General features: G+C 41.1%; 1 protein-coding gene across 1 annotated transcript in view; it reads left to right on the top strand.

Annotated features, from left to right (window-relative positions):
• The window catches only part of LNP1 (leukemia NUP98 fusion partner 1), an 87065-nt gene that overhangs the window by 37057 nt on the left and 25320 nt on the right, over positions 1–24688 (top strand). The window contains exons 2-3 of the mRNA XM_073616957.1: positions 6723–6983; positions 17169–17213. Coding sequence (XP_073473058.1) covers positions 6723–6983; positions 17169–17213 — 306 coding nt within the window. The remainder of the gene's footprint in view (positions 1–6722; positions 6984–17168; positions 17214–24688) is intronic.

Here is a 24688-nt window from a genome sequence, read left to right as displayed (position 1 = left end):
ATCTAGTTAAACCATAAAAATAAATAAATAAATAAATAATAATATCATACAACCACACATACACAATCCTATACCCACAGTTGATCCAGAGGAACGCAAAAAGCCCCAGCAAAGCATGATCCAATTTGCTACAGCAGGGGAATAAATTCCTTCTTGATCCCAGAGAGGTGAACGGATTTTCCCTGGATCAACTTTACCTATAAATGTTAGTATGCAGTTATTATGTACATTTAGGAAATAATCCAGGCCTTTCTTAAAGCAATCTACTGAGCTGGCCAGAACCAGCTCTAGAGGGAGTCTATTCCACATTTTCACAGCTCTTACTCTCCTCTTCTCAAGAGAGAATAAATTCAGTTCTTCTAATCTTTCCTCATAGCTGCTGAGCTCCTCCATGCCTCTTATCAGTTTGGTTACCCTTCTTCTCTGCACTTTCTCCAGATTCCCTATAATATTTTTGAGAACTGGTGCCCAAAACTGAACTGCATATTCCAGATGAGCTCTTACTAATGATTTCTACAGGGGCAAAACTATATCTCTCTCTCTGGAGTCAATAGCTCTCTTAATACAAGAAAGGACTTTGCTCGCTTTGGAAACCTCAGCTTGGCATTACATGGTATTATTGAGCTTGTGATCTACCCCCAGATCCTTCTCCACTACGGATCCCCCCAGTTGTACTCCCCCTAGTATGTATGATGCATGCATATTCTTAGCCCCCAAGTGCATAACTTTACATTTCTCAACATTAAACCTCATCTGCCACATAGTCGCCCAATTAGACATTGAGCATTGAGGTCGGCTTGTAAATTGGAGACATCCTGTAAGGATGTTATTCCACCACATAGCTTGGTGTCATCTGCAAAGACTGAAATGGTACTTTTAATCCCAGACCCTATATAATTTATAAAATCAAAAATAGGAGGTAAATACTATCTGCTTAAAATGGCCAACATTGCATGAATACACTTTATCCCCTAGGGGTGGGACTTCTACACTTTCTTTTTTGCTTTTCATGTTGTATATGGGGCCCTATAGTCAGGGGCAGTGTAAGTATCTTAGATATGGACATATGCCTTACTGCTCTTTTTGCTCCCGTTCAATATGCGATGGATATATAATGTGCATTATTTCTTACTTTCTAGATTATAAGTGTTATTAAAATTGCACAACAGATTATCCCTGAAGAAGGAGTTCCAGTTACTTTGAAACGCATAGGATCTGTATGTGCAATCAACGTCATTTTGTGATATGATATTGCCGATGTTATGTATATTGTAACATTACATGTTGTTCTCTACAATTATTAGCCTAGTCTATGTCTACTTTTTTAATTGTATATTGTCATTTCTATATGTATCTACTATTTTTGATATTATTAAAAATCAATTTTTTTATAAATTGTTGTCACCACTCTGAACCTTCAAAGTCCCACCCCTAGGGGATAAAGTGTATTTATATAATTAATAAAGATAATAAAAAGTAAGGGTCCCAGCATTGAACCTTGGGTTAAACCACTGATAACCTTAGACCATTCAGAATGAGAATCAGTAACCACTACTCTCTGAATTCGGTCTTTTAGCCAGTTTTCTATCCATTTACAAACTGATATTTCCAAGCCTGTAGACTTTACCTTACACATTAGCTGGGTGTGGGGAACTGTATTGAATTCTTTGCAAAATCCAAGTATACCACGTCCACAACCACCCCTCTGTACAAGGTTTTACTTCCCTCCTCATATTTGATCGTCTCTGCGGTTTTTATTTTTTGCGCTATAAACAAAAGAAGAGTGACAATTTTGAAAAAAAACACAACATCTTTTAATTTTTGCTATAATAAATATCCCACATTTTTTCTAAAAAAGACACATTTTTTTCCTCAGTTTAGGCCGATATGTATTTTTCTACATATTTTTGGTAAAAAAATCACAATAAGCGTATATTGATTGGTTTGCGCAAAAGTTATAGCATCTACAAAATAGGGGATAGATTTATGACATTTATATTATTATTATTTTCTTCCTGTCCTGGAGTCCTGGAGAACAGCCCTCATCCTTGGAAAATTTGCTCTCTTAAAGTTAAGTGTTTTTATCTTTCTCGTATGTGTTTTTTGCTAACAGCTAACATCAAATGAAATCATGTTATGGTCACTGCTACCCAGATGTTCCTTTATATGAACATTAGTAATAAGCTCTGCATGGTTTGAGATTCCAGGTCCAACAGAGCATCATTCCTAGTTGGGGCCTCAATAAACTGGACCATAAAATTGTCCTGTAATAGGTTTATACATTTTTGCCTTTTAACTGTCCTAGCAGTGCCATTACTCCAGTCAATTTCTGGGTAGTTAAAATCCTCCATTATTATCATCATTCCAGCCCTTGCAGCCCTTTCCATCTGTGCAAGGAGCTGAGTCTCCACCTCCCCATTAACATTGGGTGGTCTATAACAAACTCCAATGATTAACTTTGAACTATGCACATCTATATGCATTTCCACCCATAATGCTTCAGCCACATCACACTCTCCATCAATTAGGTCCTTATTTACACTCGCTTTGAGATCACTTCCCACATAGAGGCAGACCCCGTCACCCTTCTTTTTTACCCTGCCTCTCTGAAAGAGTGCATAGCCAGGAATATTAATAGCCCAGTCATATGAGGAATGAAGCCAAGTTTCAGCAATACCGATTACATCATAGCTTTCCTAGCTTTCCTCGTGCACCACTCTGAACCTTCAAAGTCCCACCCCTAGGGGATAAAGTGTATTTATATAATTTATAAAGATAATAAAAAGTAAGGTTCCCAGCATTGAACCTTGGGTTACACCACTGATAACCTTAGACCATTCAGAATGAGAATCATTAACCACTACTCTCTGAATTCGGTCTTTTAGCCAGTTTTCTATCCATTTACAAACTGATATTTCCAAGCCTGTAGACTTTACCTTACACATTAGCTGGGTGTGGGGAACTGTATCGAATTTTTTGCGAAATCCAAGTATACCACGTCCACAACCACCCCTCTGTACAAGGTTCTACTTACCTCCTCATATTTGATAGCCTCTGTGGTTTTTATTTTTTGCGCTATAAACAAAAGAAGAGCGAAAATTTTGAAAAAAAAACACAACATCTTTTAATTTTTGCTATAATAAATATCCCACATTTTTTCTAAAAAAGACACATTTTTTCCTCAGTTTAGGCCGATATGTATTTTTCTACATATTTTTGGTAAAAAAAATCACAATAAGCGTATATTGATTGGTTTGCGCAAAAGTTATAGCGTCTACAAAATAGGGGATAGATTTATGACATTTTTATTATTATTATTATTTTCTTACTGTTCTGGTGTCCTGGAGAACAGCCCTCATCCTTGGAAATTTTGCTCTATTAAAGTTAAGTGTTTTTATCTTTCTCGTATGTGTTTTTTGCTTACAGCTAACATCAAATGAAATCATGTTATGATAACTGCTATCAGATGTTCCTTTATATGAACATTAGTAATAAGCTCTGCATGGTTTGAGATTCCAGGTTCAACAGAGCATCATTCCTAGTTGGGGCCTCAATAAACTGGACCATAAAATTGTCCTGTAATAGGTTTATACATTTTTGCCCTTTATCTGTCCTAGCAGTGCCATTACTCCAGTCAATTTCTGGGTAGTTAAAATCCTCCCTTATTATCACCATTCCAGCCCTTGCAGCCCTTTCCATCTGTGCAAGGAGCTGAGTCTCCACCTCCCCATTAACATTGGGTGGTCTATAACAAACTCCAATGATTAACTTTGAACTATGCATATCTATATGCATTTCCACCCATAATGCTTCAGCCACATCACACTCTCCATCAATTAGGTCCTCATTTACACTCGCTTTGAGATCACTTCTCACATAGAGACAGACCCCGTCACCCTTCCTTTTTACCCTGTCTCTCCAAAAGAGTGCATAGCCAGGAATATTAATAGCCCAGTTATGTGAGGAATGAAGCCAAGTTTCAGCAATACCGATTACATCATAGCTTTCCTAGCTTTCCTCGTGCACAAGAGCTTCCAACTCACTATTTTGCTTGGCATTGGTGAAGAAACACTTTAATGCATTATTACATTTTGCTCTGGGGTTTTGCATATCTTTTTTAGTAGTACAAATGGCACTATCATTTCCAATGGTTGTTTGCAACATGGGAACTTTCTTGTCACCTGCCATAACCCTCCCCCATCTATCCCCATTCCACCCTCCATTAATGTCTGATCCCTAACTAACATGTCTGCCTGATGGAATTCTAGTTCACCCTCCCCCAGTTCAAGTAACAATAAAGTGAGTCACTGAAAAAAGTCCATAATGCAGAACATTTTCCCTTCTTCTCATGACTTCCCATTCAGTAGTCCCTTAAGTGCAAAACCCTTAAAGCTGAGCTCCAGGCTCCCTCCAAAAAATTCAAAATCAGCAGTTACAAATACTGTAGCTGCTGACTTTTAGTATAAGGACACTTACCTGCCCCAGGATCCAGTAATGTCCTCACCCGAGCTGATTGTTCAATCAGCTTCGGGTAAAGCATCTGAAGTAAGGGACACAGGAAGTGAAGCCTTATGGCTTCTATGAATGTTTGGTTAAAGCTTGTAGGAGGAGTTTTCATTCAACTCTGACTGTCCTTTGAGGCTATATATCACATCAATGCATTAATAACAAAAGAAATTTAAATGAAAAAGAATAAAAATAAAAATGGATGAGATAAATCACCCACTGATGCTTGTAAACTCAAACAATACATAAATATAGTGTCCGTGATAGTCCCAACCAGGTTCCCCCTCCAATGATGAACGGGAAACCATTTAAACTCATAAACATAAATAAATTTAAAAAAGTGAATAAGTGATAAAACAATATTGAATAATGGTATTAATAATAACAAAAGTCAGTGCAATAATATATGGAAAAATTATGAAAAAAGTCCATGCAAAGCATTGTGTGTTAAGAGTGAATAAAGCAATCTTCCTATGCAATAAAACCCGTGGCTGTACGGCAACCTATCATCTGCTTGTGACGTGTGACCTGTTACGCTGTGTATCGGTCGGCCGAGACCACCTCGCGCTGCTGAGGATCCAACGACGGGAAGGGTGAGGTCTTAATACTGCATCCCGGGTCCGCCGTGACCATAGTACACTGCCACAGCTTGTTACATGAAGCTTTCTTTTATACCTTAAATTATTGAAAGTACAATGATTGAAGACCTTGTGTGCAAATTTTAATAAATGTTTTCTACGGTATTACACTATTGGAAGCATTGTTTCTTTTCATGTGGATACACCTCCTCACGATGAGGGTTGCTGTAAATTGAAGAACTTCACTCGCCTTGATTACAGTTCCTTTTAACTTGATTAGCTTCGGGGGCTATGTTACTGCCTATATGCTGAGCATGAGAATGTAAGGCAATATTTTTTGGTGAGTGCAGCTCCATAAGTGTGGAGTCGGTGTGGTGGAAGACAGTTTTATTGCAGAGGAAGATTGCTTTATTCACTCTTTAACACACAATACTTTGCATGGACTTTTTTCATCATTTTTCCATATATTATTGCACGGACTTTTGTCATTATTATTACCATTATTCAATATTGTTTTATCACTTATTCACTTTTTCATTTATTTATGTTTATGAGTTTAAATGGTTTCCCGTTCATCATTGGAGCGGGAACCTGGTTGGAACTATCAAGGACACTATATTTATGTATTGTTTGAGTTTACGAGCATCAGTGGGTGATTTATCTCATCCATTTTTATTTTTATTTTTATCCTTTTTCATTTAAATTTCTTTTGTTATTAATGCATTGATGTGATATATAGCGCCACTATTTCTATTTGAAATATTATTTACATACTATTTTACACAAGTCGGCAGCTTTAGGTAATTTTTGGTTTTGCACAGGAGCGCAGTGGTGGATTTTCAGGTCTTGTTGCGCGGTACTTGAACACCAACTTTTTGTCCTTTGAGGCTGCATGACCCCTGACCCATGTCTGGGCAGTGCTGATTGGCCTTGAGCCGATCACATGCATCCTCCCAAAAAAAACCAAAAAGACTCTGTAGCAATACACACCAAACTGAGCATGTGCAGAGTGACTTTAAAGGCTCTTTCTTACCAGGAGATAGATTGGGGACAGTGGAAGAAGGGGAGGATCAGAGAATACAGGATCAAACAGCCTTTTTAAAACAATGCAGAGGATTAATCCCTTAGGTTCCACAGTGAGAATAACAAGCATGCTTTGCTGCATATGCAGACTGATTTTACTGTTGTAGTAACACTTTAAATCAGATCTAGGCCTGAAAAAAAAGCCAGTTTTCTGCCATCATGCTGCAGAAAAAAGGCCCTTGCTCTCTGTGTGGCAGCAGCGGACTTTCTGCAGAGTTCCAAAACACTCTCTGTTTAGTCAGACCTATAGCTCTTCCATCAGCAGAGCTTACTCTCCCTGCTGATTGGAGTGCCTTGGCTCATCAGGGGAGATGTTGATCCTCTCCAATGTTCATAGAATATGATTAAGTGAGTTAATAACTCTGTGTCCCTGTTTTCTTCATTGACCTGTTTTAAGTGCATATACATACAGAATAATTCCCCCTAGATAATTTCAACTGACTTAGTATTAAACTTTGGGGATCAACATGACAGGTGTACTTTTTATATTGTCATCCTTAATTAATAGTGATTAATGTTGTCCATAATGACTAAATGTTCATAATACTTTTTCAGGCCCAGCTTACTGCCATGCATGCGGCTCGATTCCACTCGGCCTCTAAGGCACCGTCTCCAGTCTACCTGAAGGGCTACAAAGAACCTCAAGAGGACAAGGACAGCAAAAGCAACACCCACACCAAGATAAGTAAACTGTTCTCAATGGAAACCCCAGTGCCTGAGAGCAAAGGACAGAAAAAACGATCCAATTCTATACAGGAATTCTCAGAATCATTTGATAAGCAGCTGCGCTTTCGGACAAAACGCTCCACATCTCTGGTAGGTGAATTAGAAGAAGAATTGGTAGTTATAGTACACTTCACGAAATCATTTTTAGTTGGCGCTCTGGTCCCAGCATCCCATACTTGCAGTGTGGGATCCTCGGTGCAGAGTATAGATTCCCTCATTGTATGTAATATGGGATATGGGGGAGGTGGCTAACCAGAGCCCCAAATTCATGGGCAACATAATATGATTGGAAAAGTAGTGAGAGCTCCCAGTGTTAGAATGGCAGCACTGTACTTTTAAGTCTAGTACACATGGGCCGAATGTTGGGCGGCATCGGCCGGTTCAATAGAAACCGGCCTTAATTCGGCCCGTGTGTACTGCAGCCGGTCCGATGGAAGACAGAAAAGGTCTGCTGATTGGCTCCCGATCAGCGCTCTCAGCCAATGGCTGAAAGCGCTGACCAGAAAGTTGTGGCTTGGGGCCGCCCCCCCTGTCAATACACAATAACACAGCAGGGGAGATCGTTGTACTAACATTGCATGGTTAGTACAGTGACTCCTCCTGAGCTGTCATATTTTTTTCATTCAGCCCTGCTGGGTTAAACGAAAAAAAAAAAAAAACTAGTAGTGTGTACTAGGCATTAGAGTTCTGTGGAGGGCATTACAGGAAGCTAATATGAAGCCAGAGTCAGGTAGAAAAAACATGCACTTTGTGTCTATCAAAAAGTGTTTTACATTGCTAAACCTTTTACCCAATTTCTAAACCGTTGCATTTGTGTATTCAAAAGCCAGTATATACAATAGGAATAGTACGGCAAAAAATAATTGTGGGTTTAACAATTTTTTTGTGCATGACTTCTCCATATAACAGGGCCGTCGCAGAGGTGCTCTTTGTCTACATACTTTTTGCTCATACAGTAGGTGTCCCTCTTTCCTATCTCAAAATGTTGGGAGCTATGCATTTGCATAGCTCCCAACTGTCCCTGATTTGGAGGGACTGTCCCTGATTTGGAGCAATGTCCCTCTGTCCCTCTTTCCTCCTCATTTGTCCCTCATTTTGGTCTGATCTATATAGTTGTATATAAAATGCACTTTTTATCTTTCAAAAAGTGTTTCCCTGTACTAAACCTTTCATCCAAATTCTAAATTGCTGCATTTGTAAATTTTAAAAGTCAATATAAAGGAATAATAGTAGTAAAAGAAAAGCCCTTGTGGATTTCATTAACTTTTTTTTGGTTAATTCTCCTTTAAGGGGGTGTGGCAGGGGGCGTGTCCTATGCCTACATATGTTTGCTAGTAGGCGTCCCTCATTCCCATCTCAAAATGTTGGGAGGTAAGCATTTGTAAGGCTTTGATTCCATATTTTTTGTTAGTTATCAGTGTGGGTGATTTATTTTCTGATTTAAGGGGATATTCCTATATTGAACACTAGATGGTGCCAATGAAAGAAAGAATATTGCTTTAGAAATGTTGACACATTCCGAAATATATCTGTCTGGTTTCAAAGGAAACATTTACTGTATATTTATTGCCCTGTATAATAATATCTTACAAAAAAAGAGATTACTTGTACTAGTTATATCTTAACATTTAACTAATGTCATTTTTTTTTATTTTGATAAAATTGTCAGAAGTTAGAACCACTGTCATGTTTTTACTTTTATCAGGCATCGATTATCACTTGGTTAGTGACAAAGCACGTCACTCCTTGCGGTACATCTCCCTAGCCACTACTGGGACAGCCACAGGAGATGTAACATTGTTTCCTTTTTACCTTTCTTATTTGCTGACTCTTTCCTGGATGGACTGACATTGTGGTGCATTCATGTTTGTGTACTGAGAAGTGTAAGTTGGGTATATTATCTAATGCATGGTCCTTTCAGGAACCTCTGCCAATCAATACTTAGTTAAATGCATTTCTGGAAGGATGATAACAGTGGCGTCACTAAGGTGGATGTCACCTGGTGCAGCAAAACATGGTGTCACCCCCCCCCCCCCCGTAAAGGATGGAGCCGAGATATAATCAGAGGAATGGATGGAGCCGGGATGGAATGGGGGGGGGGGGTGGATGGAGCCAGGATGGGATGGGGCTGGGATGGGATCGGGGGGGATCGATGGAGCTGGGATGGGATCGAGGGGTGGATGGAGCTGGGATAAGATGGGGGGGTTGATGGAGCCGGGATGGGATGGGCGGGTGGATGGAACTGGGGCAGATGGATGGGGATGGGATGGGGGGATGGATGAAGCTGGGAAGGGATGGGGGTGGATTGAGCAAGGATGGGATGGGGGGAATGGATGGAGTTGGGGTGGGATCAGGGGATGGATGGAGATGGGATGGGGGTGGATAGATCAGGTATGGGATCAGGGGGGATGGTTTGAGCTGGGATGGGATCTTTGATTTTGGGGGGTGGGGGTTAGAGGATATGTGCTAACGGGTGCTTTGGGAGGGGAGAGGAGCTGTGCTGGGGGGCTTAAACGTCAAATCCCCCCCCTCCTTTTAGCACAAGTCATTTCTAACCTGAAACAAAGCACCCCCTAGTACATACCTTCAACCCCCCCTTCCCTAAAATGACTCCTGGCAGCATAGATGTCCCCCTCCTTTGCAATACCTTGGGCCCTGGCAGGTGCTGTGCCGCGCTGTACCTCTTCCTCCTCCTCGGCTCTTCCTCCTGGTCTGTGTACATGAAACATCAGAGCCGAGGAGGAGGTGGCTATAGTCCAGTTTTCAGTGAGTGCAGCTGCGCAGGGAGAGAGATGATTGCGGCGTGTAGGACAATAAGTGTCAAACTCCGGGCATCTCTGTCTCTGTCTCACTCCCTCCTCCCCCCGCACATTGCATGCAACTGAGGAGATCTGTAAGGAAAGGAGAGAGCCACGGCGCTGGTGCCAGTCTCAGCCTGTGGGCCTGGTGTCATCCTCTGGCGGGTGTCACCGGGGTGCGGACCCCCCCCCCCCAGCGACGCCACTGGTGATATGATCATGTTAAGGATTTCACCACTTGTAATATGCATGGTTTGACTATCTCCATATGGCCATATAGGCGGACATACATATATGCTGCATACTGTATATCCAGTTCATCATTTGCATATACAACCACTAGAGAGGATGTGATCCACTAAGACCCCTTATATGACTATGGTAGGTGATGAGAGGTCTCCACTTTGTTGACCTTGAGTTTTGAGCTTCAGCTTTTATATCCCTTGGAGTTGATTCTTCCATAATGGCATGCAAGTTCCTGTTGCTTGGGAAGGAGTACACTATAGCACTTCAAATCTAAACTGCATATAATTTAAATTGATTAACGTTAATATCTTTTGGCCTTTAAAAGGCCTTTACCTACCTTGCACCACATTAACTATGATCTTATGTTGATTTATATACTGTAGATATATAAAGTACTATTTAGCAGTGATGGGAGTAAGTCACACACGTGCAAGTCACAAGCAAGTCTCAAGTCTTAACCTTCAAGTCACAAGCAAGTCCCAAGTTACTGTGGCGAAAAGCAAGCAAGTCAAGTCGAGTCCCTGCTAGAAGTCAAGCAAGTCAAGTCATTTATTTTGGTCAAGTCACAAATTAAGTCAAAATACTGATCTACTCCGAAGCCGGGACTTGGGGGGAGCTTTCTTTTGGGGGGGGGCAGCTTTTGCCTAGGCCAAGACACAGCACTGGTGGTGCCAAATCATTGCAAGTCAAATAGCCCAAGTCAAAGTCAAGTCGCAAGTCATTAGTGACAAGTCAAAGTCAAGTCGAGTCATTCATTTAATTTTGTCAAGCAAGTCGCAAGTCCTCAAACAGGTGACTCGAGTCTGACTTGAGTCAAGTCATGTGACTCAAGTCCCCCACCTCTGCTATTTAGCCTGTAGTTGCTAAACCTTTGACGTGGTATGGATACCACTAAAACCATTATTTAAATGCCCTCATACAAATTGATTTAGTCTTTATTTCAACAGAGTTGGAAAAGGCAATTTTTGCTATACGCAATAGTATTGTTGTGTAATTAATGTATTTTTTTTAAATAATGCTGATGGTGCCTGCCCACTGGGCAATTTTTTTTTACCTGTTACTGGTCAACTTGATTGTGTATTTTAATCTATATTGTAGATATTGAGACTCTCTTGTTATTTAGTTCTGAGGATTCTGATGCAGCCAGTTATCTGGACAATTGTATAAATAACTTTTGACATTTTGCAATTGATTGCCTTAAAGATATCTTGGATTATACAGGTGGTTTAGTCCCAATTAGTGGCAAAGCTTATTTTAATTGTTTTTAAATTTGCCCAGTCTTGATGAATATTTCAGATAAGTAAATATATATGTTTCTTTATATATACTGTATATATATATATATATATATATACCAATAGACTTTACATCCTTTTTTACATAAATAATATCGATAGCAGTGTTCACACAATATGACTCGTTTGGCTGTTCACACAAGATTCTCCATAGACTGTACAATGTGCAGCGGTCTCCTTATTATTTCCCCTTCTGGTCAAATGTTCTTAGCCTATAGTGTTAGGTTGATTTCTTAGTTGGTGAATGTTAAGTCTCTTAGTCAAATGTTCTTGTACATTTTTTTCAATTGGGACTGAAAGCTAAGGAATGTTACATTCACCCTGGAAAAGGCAACATTAAACTATTACACACGTTACAAGCTTTAAGCCCCTGTTCACACCAGGGACGTGCGGTGAGGTCAGTGGCTGGTGAGGTACTGGCTAGTATCAGAGCCAGATACACACAGGTTACATATGCCACGATCCTTAGAGCGAGAGCAATATTTCTAGCATTAGACCTCCTCTGTAACTCTAAACATGTAATCTGTTAACATTTTTAAAGTGTCGCCTATGGAAATGTTTAAGTACTGAAGTTTGGCGCCATTTCACGAGTGTACGCAATTTTAAAACGTGACAGGTTGGGTATCTATTTATTTGGCGTAACATCATCTTTCACATTATACAAAAAAATTGGGTTTTATCATTTTGTGTGCGTTACTGCCAGTTTAACGCCATATAGTTTTGTGCATTACTGCCAGTTTAACGCCATATAGTTCTGTGTGTGTTACTGCCAGTTTAACGCCATATAGTTTTGCGTGCGTTACTGCCAGTTTAATGCCATATCGTTTTGTGTACGTTGCTGCCAGTTTGACGCCATATAGTTTTGCATGCGTTACTGCCACTTTAACGCCATATAGTTTTGTGTGCTTTACTGCCAGTTTAACACCATATAGTTTTGTGCGTTACTGCAGTTTAACGCCATTTAATTCTGTGTGCTTTACTGCCAGTTTAACTCCATATTGTTCTGTGTGCGTTACTGCCAGTTTAATGCCATATAGTTCTGTGCGTCACTGTACGTTTGGCGCATTATAGTGCAGTATATTATAGTGTATCCATGGAGTGTGTCTGTTTTGTGTGAGTACTCAAATTAAAGTGCACCAAACATCTCTTTACATTGATTAGAGTGCATCCACGTACAGATTCAACTTCTTCTTTACATTTGCTTTAAAGCACCACCCCCTCCCTTCCAATAATGTCTGGGAGGACAATAAGGAGAGGCAGACGTTCCCTTTGCACTGTAAGGGGGCCAGCAACAAATGTGTTCACAGGCAAAGGTGGATGTGGTGGTCAGTCCTCAGGCAGGGCATCATTTCCTCTGTTTAGTGAGTTTTCCCATGCTATCCAGCCACAGCATGCAGATGAGGTGGTGGACTGGCTTACTAAACCTTCCTCATCCTCCTCATCCTCTGTCACGCAAGCAGAGACAAGTGTGCAGTCCCCTGCAGTTGGCAAAGTGGATAAACCTGCCTCCTTGTCCACATCTATTCCTGCCATAGCCCCAACATCCATTGAGGAGTCAGCTGAGTTATTTGACCATAGCGTCAGCCACTTGCGCCTTGATGATGCCCAGCCATTACTGGATTCAGATGTTGGTTCTGTGGTTGAGGATGACAGGAACATGAGCCTAGAGAGAGGGAGGAACACTGGTAGACAAATTGGCAATCATGTTCCCCAAGCCGCAGCGTATTGCCAAGTTGTCTCCAGTGGTAATGATGAAGAGGGAGGAGGTGGAGATGATGATGATGAGGTTACTGATGCGACTTGGGTGCCAGATAGAGCAGAGGAGGAAACTGAAGGTGAGGCGGCACAACCCCAAGGAGGCCGTCATCAAGAAAGAGTAGTGAGCAGCCACCCTATTCCATCACATTCTGGAGCTGTTATCTCCCGGCCCACTCCCCAAAGCTCAGCTGTCTGGGCCTTTTTCAGCACATCTGCAGCAGATCGCACTGTTGCTATCTGCAAACTGTGTCTCAGGCACATCAAACGTGGCAAAAACACCAACCATTTGGGTACCACATGCTTAACAAGCCATTTAATGTCCAACCACTCAGCCCGTTGGCAAGAGCACCTAAAACCCACACAAAAGGGGCACAAACCTGTCCCTCTTCCTCCTCCTCCTTACCCACTTCAGTCTGCCCTTGCGATACCGAGTCATTATCCTTCAGTAACCTCCACTGACAGGGATGATGGTATAGCACAGGGTGTCCCAGGTCCTAGCAGCACATCTGCCAGCAGCACACCACCAGCTGTAGACTGTAGCCGCATCTGCTGCAGCGAAAAAAAAAATACAGTCCCTGTCACCCACATGCCCAGCGTCTGAATGCAAGCTTGTCAAAGCTGTCAGCTCTCCAACTTCTGCCTTTCAGCCTGGTGGATTCTGCCCCCTTCCGTGAATTCACACAATATGCTGTACCACAATGGCAGGTTCCCAGTCGCTACTACTTTTCACGTAAGGCCGTTCCATCTCTCTACCATCATGTGGAAGGGAATGTTCTGGTATCGTTGGGCAAGGCAATCAGCTGTAAAATCCACCTTACTGCTGACACATGGTCCAGCAAGCATGGTCAGGGACAATATATTTCATTCACAGCACACTGGGTAACGCTGCTTGCAACTCGAAAGGATGCAGGACAGGGCTCGGTGCTTCAGCTTGTTGTGCCCCCAGGTCTCCATACAGCTGGTGGTGATGATGCCAGACCTGTGAGCTCTACCCTTCCTCCTCCTCCTCTGCCACCTCCATGCCCTCCTCTGCAAAATTGCCCTATGAACATCAGGTACCCCCTAAGCGTTCAAAGGGCTATTCCTAGAGTCAGGCTAAAAGGTGCCATGCAGTGCTTCAGCTGGTGTGTTTAGGAGACAGGAACCACACCAGAGCAGAGATCCTTGCAGCTCTGCAGGAACAGGCTCAGAGGTGGTTCACACCACGCCAGCTGGAGCCAGGAATGGTGGTGTCCGATAATGGCTCAAACCTCCTGTCCGCCCTTAGACAGGGAAAGTTGACACATGTGCCATGAATGGCACATGTCCTCAATTTAGTGGTGCAGCGTTTACTAAGTACGTACCCAGGGTTGCAAGATGTACTAAAGCAGGCCAGAAGAGTCTGTAGCCATTTCAGGTGGTCATACACAGCCAGTGCTCGATTGGCTGAAATTCAGTGGGAATTCCACCTGCCCATAAACCGCCTGATTTGTGACATGCCCACCAGGTGGAACTCAACTTTGGGAATGTTGCAGCGGCTATACATGCAGCAGAGGGCCCTCAACGAGTACCTAGGCCAGTACTGCACAATGTCAGGCTCAGGCCTTTGAGGTGCATGGGCAACTCCATGCTTCAAAGCCTGCGAAAGGACCCAAGAATACGTGGCATAAAGGAGAAGGATGATTACTGGTTTGCAACCCTCCTTGATGACTGTTATAAGGGGAAGGTCTCAGAACTCATCCCGCCCCCACAGAGAGTGCAGAAGATAAAATCTTTTGAGGACACGTTAAAGAGGATTTTATTGAACGTTTTTCTTGACTCCAGTAGGTTACAGTGTCGTGGAAATCTTAGTTGTGAGTCTTCTGTTGGTCAAGAGAGGAGTGTTGTAGAAGGCGTCCGCCTAAGTGAGGCATTTCAGAATTTTTTTAGTCCTCGTCGCCCAGGGCTGTCAGCTTCCACATCGGCAGCGTCTGCATCACATGGTGGACGATTACCTTGGGGCCAAAGCAGAGATGGAGAGTTTTCCAGCTGACGATCCACTGACTTACTGGGTCATGAGAATAGATCACTAGCCAGAACTTGCCCAGTATGCTATTGAGTTGTTGGGCTGCCCTGCATCCAACGTGCTTTCAGAACGGGCATTCAGTGCTGCTGGAGGTTTTGTTACTGATCATAGAATGCGTCTGTCCACAGACTCTGTGGACCGTTTACCTTTTGAAAAAATGAATCAGTTCTGAATTACCAACTATGAAGCCCCTGATGCCGATGTCACTGATTAAGTCTTTTTGGGATGTGGAATCTCTGCAGGACTTTGAGGCTGCCTAGCTTTGAGGATGTTGAATGATTTAATCTGGAAGAATGTTTTTGGTATAGGTTTCATAGGCACAATTAACATCCAAAGACCAATTTTTCATCACCTGTTTGACAGGTGCATATAATTACAATTTTTTACAGCAAGGCCAATTCTTGCTTTCATCAAGAGTACCTCTATAGGTTTATGGTGGGAAGGCGCCACCTACACCCAAAGACCAATTTTTATGCACCCGTTACTTCTATCCAAAGTCAAAGTGACACCAGAATGTATCCAAAAATGCTCTAATCTTGTTCCCAGTGCACTATATTGTGGCATCATCATAAACACTGGCTCCCCAGCTGTTGCTGAGCAAAATAAAGGCAGTTTGCAGGGAAAATTTCACTTTTTTTGGCTTTATAAATGCAATTATTGCTGTAGCAGATTCTAGACATGGCACAGATCTGCCACTTTACAGGTAGAGTAAGGGGACCCCAGGCACTTTATTGGAAGGAATTTTTCATTTGTATGCTTTCACTTTAAAAATAAAAAAATCACTGCTCATTTAAAAATGACGTTTTTCACAAAGTTTTTTTTTACTGATACATGTCCCCTAGGGCAGGACCTGGATCCCTATAACCATTGTATGCCCAATTACTTGCATATAAGCCTCCAAAATGGGCACTTTTGATTTTTTTAACGTTCGGGTCCCATTGACTTTAATGGGGTTCGTCATTCGGGTCTGAACTTTCGTAGTGTTCGAAAGTTCTGGTGCGAACCAAACAGGGGTCCGTTCAGCCCATCCCTAGTTGCCAGTAGAATAGGAATAGAGGGTTAAGCTTCCAATGTAACGTGTGCCTGCGACAACTGTCTAAGAGGGGATTTCCCTCACTTTGGAAAGATATCCTCTCGCTTCCTGTTCAGTCTACAGGACAAGATGTAAGGAGAAATCTCCCTAATGAAAACGAAGGGCACAAATCTGACAGTGGTTTTCATCCTCCCCTACTCTATCCAAAATTATAAAAAAAGTTTTGGCTTTGGATACACTTTAGGTAGATCTCTTATGTTGAATGAGCTGGTGTTATTCAACATGGAGCTGTATTTCCATAAAGTTTTATTACTCCAGACACACTGTAGTATACTGGATGTCTAAGTGCACATGATGCTTAGGATTAAAAATGGGCTGTTATGATTTTTTGTTTGAGGTTGGTATCGTCAGTTTTAATAATTTTCAGTTATTAATATGGTTAGCGAACAATCTCATTCTTAAAACAAAAGAAAATTCATGGTAATGTTTTGTTAAAGGACACCTCCGCTGCTAATTTATTTGTTGTACTAGTGGGCTATGTGACCTGCCAGTTGCCTGCTCACATTAATAAGCGGCCACTACTTGGTGTGACTCCCCCCCCTTCACAAAGCGTCACGCTCCTGTAGGTGAGCTACCCAATTATTATTATTTTTTTTTTTTACAAAATAGACAATCTTTTGAGGTACATCTATTATTTAGCTTTGTAAAGTGCACGGTAGATGTACAGAACTACAGAACCGGGAAGTGGCGTCTTTAAGGTACCACATATAAATGAACAATACAGCAATGTGAAGCTGAATTTCTAGGTGGAGCTGGTCTTCATAGCATATGTAAGAAATGGACCTTATTGGTATGTTAGTTCTTTCAAAAGAATATACTGTACATGCATTTATTTAGTAAGGTAGATAGTATGGGGTGACATGAAAAAATGTAGCAATCATTAACCACATACAGATGACCGATTGCGTGGGATAGATCCCAGCCCACTGCTTTGTCTTGCTATCTTCCACTGTTCTGCACAACCCTACTGCTTTATTTCGTGTTCACTATGTTTTATTGCTTGGCTTATTATTTTAAAATATGACTCTTGTGTTTTGACAGGGGGAGCACTCAATACCGCGGAGGAACTCTTCCTGCAGAGAGAAGGTAGGGGATGATGCTGTCCATCACTTCCGAATCCCCCATCTATCCCGTAAAGAAAAATCGTGCTTTCTTTTCAAAGACAAAAAAAATGACACTGTGACTTAAAATATACTGTATTATAATGTACCACTTTACGTGCCAGGAACGCACTTGTTCTATTTTTTCTTACGATGATAAATTTTAGCCAAATGTATAATTTAATTGAAAATGAATGTTGCCATAAAAACACTTCTTTAATTTTGATGACAGTTGTTATCAGGACAAATACAGAGAATAAAGTGTCCCTAACGGACACAGAAAATAATACAGATCTGACAGATTATAACCCCTCATCGCTCCGTCCAAAAATATTCCAAAAAAACTATATAAAAATTACTTTTAATACACTTTAATTGCGCCCAAATTGCTACAAAAGTACCCCTGCCTGAATCATTGTTGTAGATAAAAAAACATACAAGTTTGGCAGCTGACATTTTTTTTTTTTTTATGAAATTGTATCTTAAAAAATTAATAGGTTAAAGGCAAGAAATTCTGACTATATATGAAGTAGCATATATTTTGGACATTATGTAGTAGAGCAAAGGCAATGTCTAACAATTTTGTCAGCAGAAATGTAACACAATGGTTTGCTGTATATACGTCTTTGTAAATATACACAGATCCTACCTTTGCACTGGATCTTATGGTCTTTGTATAGGGTTGTCATACCTCATATTATCACCTTGCTGATGCCATCTTATTATTTGAAAAACCAAGTGAAATCAATACGTATTTAAATCAGAGGATTGCTCATGCTATCCAAATGTGCAGTTTGCCATAAGACTTCACAGCTATCAGTCAAGTACACAGTCTGTACTTTTTTTTAACAATGACAGGCTGGCAGGTGCCATGGCTGTGTGTACATCTGAACAGTTACCCGTGTACAGGGACAGATTAGTCCAGATGCAAACTGTCTGGCACATCTGTCCCTGTACATATGTAACCACTTGGATGTCCATATAGCCACAGTTTCTGTCAGCCAGTCATTGATTTGCATGTTGCTGGTCACAGCTATATGCAACTGCCTTTGACTCAGAGGTGCAGAAATATGCTGAATTCTCTTGGCCCTTTGCATCCGTATGAATGAGCCCTAAAGCCTAGTACACACTAGTGGGGTTTTTTTTCGTTCAACCTGGGAGAGCTGCACAAAAAAAAACTGACAGCTCAGGAGGAGCAGCAGTACTAACTATGCAATGTTAGTACAGTGATCTCCCCTGTTGTGCTATTGGGTTCTGACAGGGGGACGGCCCCCCGCCAGATCACTCCGGTCAGCGGTCCCAGCCATTGGTGAGAGAGCTGATCGGGAGCCGATTAGCACACCTTTTTCAGTCATCCCCCTTCGACAGAAGCTGGCCTGATTGCAGTACACATGGGCCGAATGTTGGTCAGTTTCTATTGAACTGGCCGATGCCACCTGACATTCGGCCCATGTGTACTAGGCTTAAAGCAGAGTTCCGCTTAAAAAAAAAAATTAGAAGTCAGCAGCTACAAATACTGCAGCTGCTGGCTTTTAATAGTCAGACACTTACCTGTCCCAGGGTCCAGCAATGCTGGGGAATGAAGCCCCGCTCATCTCCCCCTCCTCTCTGTGGCACTGTTGCTGTGGGCGCCCGGCTGTGGCTTCACAGCTGGGCACGCACTGCGCATGTGACTGGGCGGGCAATCATCTGGGACCTGTGACATGTCCCAGATGATTGCCGAGAGGGACGGGAGAGAGGTGATCTTCCTTCCGGCAACGCGGTCCCCCGGGAGGAAGTGGGAGCTGGAACCCTCTAAAGAGAGGGTTTTCGCCCCCCCCCCCAAAAAAAATTACATGCCAAATGTAGCATGTCAAGGGGTCACCTTCCCTTAAAGCAGAAGTTCCATTTTTGGGTGGAACTCCACTTTAAGTGTCAAAATGAGAGTATCTAATTGAGTCATCCCTCAAGCTACTTTAGTGACAGTTTGGTTTTATTCAGCATCACTATTAGAGTATTTATGACAGCCAAAAGGCTATGCTGAGCCCTCAAAAGAACAGTAACCCTTAGAAAGTGTACAGCAATCATGACTGATTGTCAGTTATGACTGACAACACAAAAAAATAAATTTTCTTAAGCTTTGTACACTTTATAAATCATTATTACTACTTTTTATATATCCGTATTAGTATTACATTTTGCAGTGTATGCTCACTGCGGATGTCGTAGTGTACATGACCCAATTTTATTTTTTGTATCCTGCTAGGCATGCTTGTTTTCATCTTGGGTACTCTGATGGTCTTTAGAGGCTATCAGTCTGTATTGCCTAAATCTGTTGTGATAAGATGTTGTACACCACAGAGGCCTTGTATAATAAACTGTGATTATGACATATGTGCAAAAATCGTAACCTTAGCCTTTCATTATTGATTCTAACAGATAGCCTATTAAATGCTACCAATCTGCTGTAGTGAATTTTGTATACTAATAGAAATGCTTTATTAATACTGTGATATATTCTAAGAGCTGATGCAAATTTAAAAAGCCTTGTAAAGGAGTTATGAAATGCTGTATGCAGACCTGCCTCCTCTTTGTAAATACCATATTGCATTAAAGCCAAAGTGCAGTAAAAAAAAACAAAAAAAAACAAAAACAAAAAAAAAAAAAAAACAGAAGAGTCAGTACATAAATTACAGCCATGCATTACATACATAAATTACAGCCATAAATTACATACATAAATTACAGCCATAAATTAAATTATGACATAAATTACAGCAAGTAGGATGTATCCCTTGTGCTGGTGTTTGTTCTTTTAGTTGAAATCCTCCTCTGTTTATTTCCCACCTCCACCTTAGCTGTATTAATCTCCACTGCACCAGAAGATTATGGTGGCGAGGGGGGTCTTGGATAAAGGAGGATTTCAACTAAACGAAGAGATATCACCACAAGGGACACATTATACTGACTGTAAATTATGTCCCTTGGGCTGATTTTTCCTTTTTCTATTTTGGCTGCACTTAGGCTTTAGCACTAGAAATGTATACTGCGCCACAAAATTCTCAGTAAAAACCCTTTAGAAATATTGTATAAGAATAGTGTTCTACTATTTGTGTTGGTGGTGGTCTGTATTTGTGTGGTTAGAAAAGGATAGATCAGCTCATGTATGTGCCATACATGAAAGCACATTTAGTCCTACTAAATCGAACACTGCAAAAGTGTGGTTACTGTGTGCAATTAAAATCTGATTGATTGCCAGGGTAATTGCAGTTTGCACACTTTGATCTGTTTATGTAATAATCCTATCAGTGTTTGGTTTTAACCCCCATGGTATCCTGTGCACTTGGCACTCATCCCCATCTAAATCAGTGCAGGGGTTGCTGAGCTGTGTTGTCACATAGCTGGTCGAATAGCTAGTCCTGCCCACCCACCTAGCTACATGAAAACACTGATCATTACAAACTGATTTCTGAGTGACAGCTCATGAGGAGACATGGTGTGATAGACAGCGCAAACCCAGCCCCACTCTGCCTCCTTCTAAATTGCCAGACAGAACGTTGCTCTGCTGTGGTGTGCTGTTTCTTCGTGTCTCCACTTAGTTTACACTGAGTCTGGAGCTGCAGCCTGCTATTCAGGGGAGTCAAAACTGTCAGCTTGTGTTGTGAATGATTTCAGCTGAAGAAAAGGGCTTTCATTCACAAAAACACAAGCTGACAACAGCACAAGCCAGGTACTGCACTGGGCTGTCTCAGGCTAATGTAGTACATGGCTTGTGCTGTTGTCAGCTTGTGTTTTTCTGAATAAAAGCCCTATTTCTCCAGCTGCAATCATTCACAACATAAACTGACAGTTTCCACTCTCTGTGCCCTTAATGACAGGCTGCAAGTGTGGACTTCTGTGTATACTAAATTGCAGGCTGCAAGTCAGTGTATACTAAACAGGAGAGATGAGAAGACATTGCACTGCAGAATTATGGGGGGCCACAGCTAGCAATAATATAAAAGAAAGATTTATTTTGATTAACTTTCACTGCTCAAATTTTTCTTCTGGTAATAGTTCTTCCTTAAAGCTTAAACTGTTACTAAACCCAGTAATATGAAAATAGTTCACCCCCCCCCCCCCACCAACAGTTCCCACAGCTTTTTGCCTTATCTGTATACCACGGTTACATGATAAAGAAACTGCAGAGTTTCTTCAGTGCTGAGAGTTCAGGAAGGAGGAGATTTCCACTGCAGCCTGTATACACGCCCACGTGTGTGATGTAAATATCATGTGACCTGGCTAGCTCTGAGAACAAGTAAATATTCTCTCCAGCATAAAAGACACAACTGAGCATGTGCAGGTTGGCTACTCTGCCTGTGTTAGCTGGCCTTCCCCAAATAGACAGTGCAGGAGGGGGAGGATCTGTGCATACAGGAAAAAACAGCCTTTTTTACACAATGCAGAGGATTAAGTTCCACAGTGAGTATAACAAGCATGTCATGCTGCATATACAGACTGATTTTACTGTTGTGGGTTTAGTAACACTTTAGGTTTAATATGCTTATATTTTATCTTCCCTGGTTCCTCCTTTCCTCCCTCATCTACATACCTACCTATTAATGAAGTTATTAACTAATGCCTTTATGTTTTCATTGCATACCTAATGTCAGATCCAGGAACATCATTACTAGGTCTCTGTGCTTCTCTATGCAATGCAGGTAGATCAAGTATGTTCGGAGGAGCAAGAAGGGCTCTGTACAAAAAACAGGAGGTGCAGTTGTCACTAAGACAGCAAGGCACAGACAGAAGTAAAACATTGTCAGATGTTTAGCCCTTCCTCACCTATTTATTTTTGTATGTATCCACATTAGAGAGATTACACATCATTTCTGGTCATGGCTGGAAGTCAGTGAAATTCCCTCAGTAGGGAAACAGATGCCTACAAAAACACAACAGAGTTAGTAACCCTTGAATAATTTATCCAAAAGTAAATTGTTTTGGCTGGACTTGAGCTTTGAAAAAAAAAGTATATATATATATATATATAAATATCTTATACATACAAGCAAGAGCTGCTGTATCATCTGTACGTTTTTTGTAACCTTTTTTAAATGTACCCGGACTTTATTCTGTGAGGTCAGAGCACATGATTGGATCAGTGGATACACACACTGGAAACATGCTGCCAACCCATCCAAAACCTTAGTAAAATATGCATTGCATTATACATAAAAAAATGCATTGTGGGAAATCTCATTTCAAACACATGCACTGTAGCTAAACTGTATACCAAATGTGTAAAAAACACACATAAGCACACAGCAGGTAAAGCTGAACTCCAAGAACATATAAAAGGCAAAAATTAATGGAGCTCTGTATAAATGAATGTGTCAATCATTTATTTTTTAAATGCAAACAGTGTAAGTACCTGAATTCAATTTGGTATCAGCCTTTTACAGGCTACAGTACAATTTGTATAGCAGAGCCCAGAGAAGGGGTAGTAGAAGCTGCACAAGGAGCCAATCACATGTGCTGTAGTGAAAGGAGCATGCTGATAGAAGGAGAGAGCTCATCAGTGTGCTGTTTCTCCTTTTATTGTCTAGTCACAGAATGGGGGTGGGAAGGAGACCTGTAAGAGAAAGTAAAACTGCATCAGAATTAATTCTAGCTCCCAACTGTCCCTCATTCAAAGGACTGTCTTTCTCAGGCTAGGTTTTCACTTGTGGTTGGGAGAAAGTAAAAACACAAAGTTGAGCCCTCCAACCCCTTAGGCTGCAAAAACAGTGGATGGGGGTGTGCGCATGCTGCGTCCTCGATGCTTTGCATTGTGATGCAGCAAAAATGATTCCCCTGTTACATTCAACAGACAGTAATTCCTGCCGAATATGACCCATTCAATTGAATGGTGCCACACTACAACTGCCTTGCAACAGCGTGCAATGTCCAAGGTTGTGGTGTGGGGTTTTAAGGGTTACAAAACAGGCAGTTAGAGGGGGACATAACACAGATTGCTCTTCACAAAGTGATGCATGTATAAACTAACCCTTATAGAACCTAATTCCTCTTTTAGAGCTAACCTATGCGTATGTAGCATGTGAGTTAGGAACCTTAGATTGTAAGCTCCAGGATTGATGTGAATGTAAAATATGTAAAAAGGGCTGTTTAAATTGTTGGCGCTATATAAATACCTGTATTAAAAGATTGAATATATGTATAGACCTCTATATCCAAAATGACTGTTTAAAGCGGAGTTCCACCCTAAAAAATTTTTTATCTTTAAAAGACTCCTTTTAACCTATAAACAAACATTTGGAGGACATTTTTTTTTTTTATACTTACCAGAAACGCCCTGTTGCTATGTAGTCCTCGTAATCTGCCACTTCCTGGTCCGCGGAGCTCCTCGTGACTTCCTCCCTTGCCTGTGATCATTTCCCAGGAGTCTGTGGGCAGTACTGTGATCAAAAATCGTGTTATTTCCTGAGAGGAAATCAAGCGATTTAGGGCGGATCACAGTGCCGAGATGTGTTTATCTATGTTGCCATAACAGTGGGGCGGGACCTTCCTCCGTCGCCGCCCGTTGTTATGGCAACTTTAGCAACAATCGGTGCTACAGCCGCCGGTGAAGCGCACTTGTGTGAGATTGCGAGGTGCATGCTCCAAATTTATTCCAGGAAGCGATCTCGATTGGGCTTCATATGCCCACAATCATGATGGAAAAGACCACAAACGGAGGCATAAAATATTACAGTAAGAAATTGATATTTTATTTTTGATAAATCGATGATGTTAATTGTATGCTTGTTTTTGAATTTCATTAGTAGTAATTCTAGGAACTCCGCTTTAACTACCAAAAGTGTTAAACTTTTCATCCCGCCTCTATATTATTGCATTTGTTATTTTGAAAAGCCAGTATAAAGAAAATGGTATAAAAATAGGGGGTTTAACCAGTCATTTTTGTGCATTAAATCTTCATGGTTCATGTTTTGTGGGGTGGCAGGATTGTATCCTTGGGGCGTACCTACTTTATGGGAGGTATGGATGTACTAAAGGAGTAGAACATGTCCATTTTAGAAAATTTGCAGCTTGTTAACTGATGGGATCACAGCTTCATTTTGCTTTGTAAATAGTATTTTCTCCTTAAATAAATCAGCCCCATAGAAAAAACATTCAAAAGATTTGAGAGGCTTTTCAATATTCCTAGTAAAATGTATAAATAACTATATATATGCTACACAAACACATAGGCAGTGAACTATTAAAAAAGGAAATAGAACATTTTTAGAAGAAAAAAATGTTTTTTTAAATTAATAATGGAGTTGTTACTTCATTGACTTCGCACCTGAACGTTCAAACAATTTCCATCTCATGTGTTGCAACGATCCTGTATGTCACATTCTGGAACTCTCATGTATCTGCTATAATCCTTTTCTATGAATTTTGATGATCCTTTACTCACTTTACCTAATGTTGCTGTTCAGATAGTTCATGTATCGCCTGTGC

This window comes from Aquarana catesbeiana, linkage group LG02 (genome assembly GCF_042186555.1).
Source record: "Aquarana catesbeiana isolate 2022-GZ linkage group LG02, ASM4218655v1, whole genome shotgun sequence".
Lineage (NCBI taxonomy): Eukaryota > Metazoa > Chordata > Amphibia > Anura > Ranidae > Aquarana > Aquarana catesbeiana.
The sequence above is the reverse complement of the archived record's forward strand: the minus strand, read 5'-3'. Positions and strand labels throughout refer to the sequence as shown.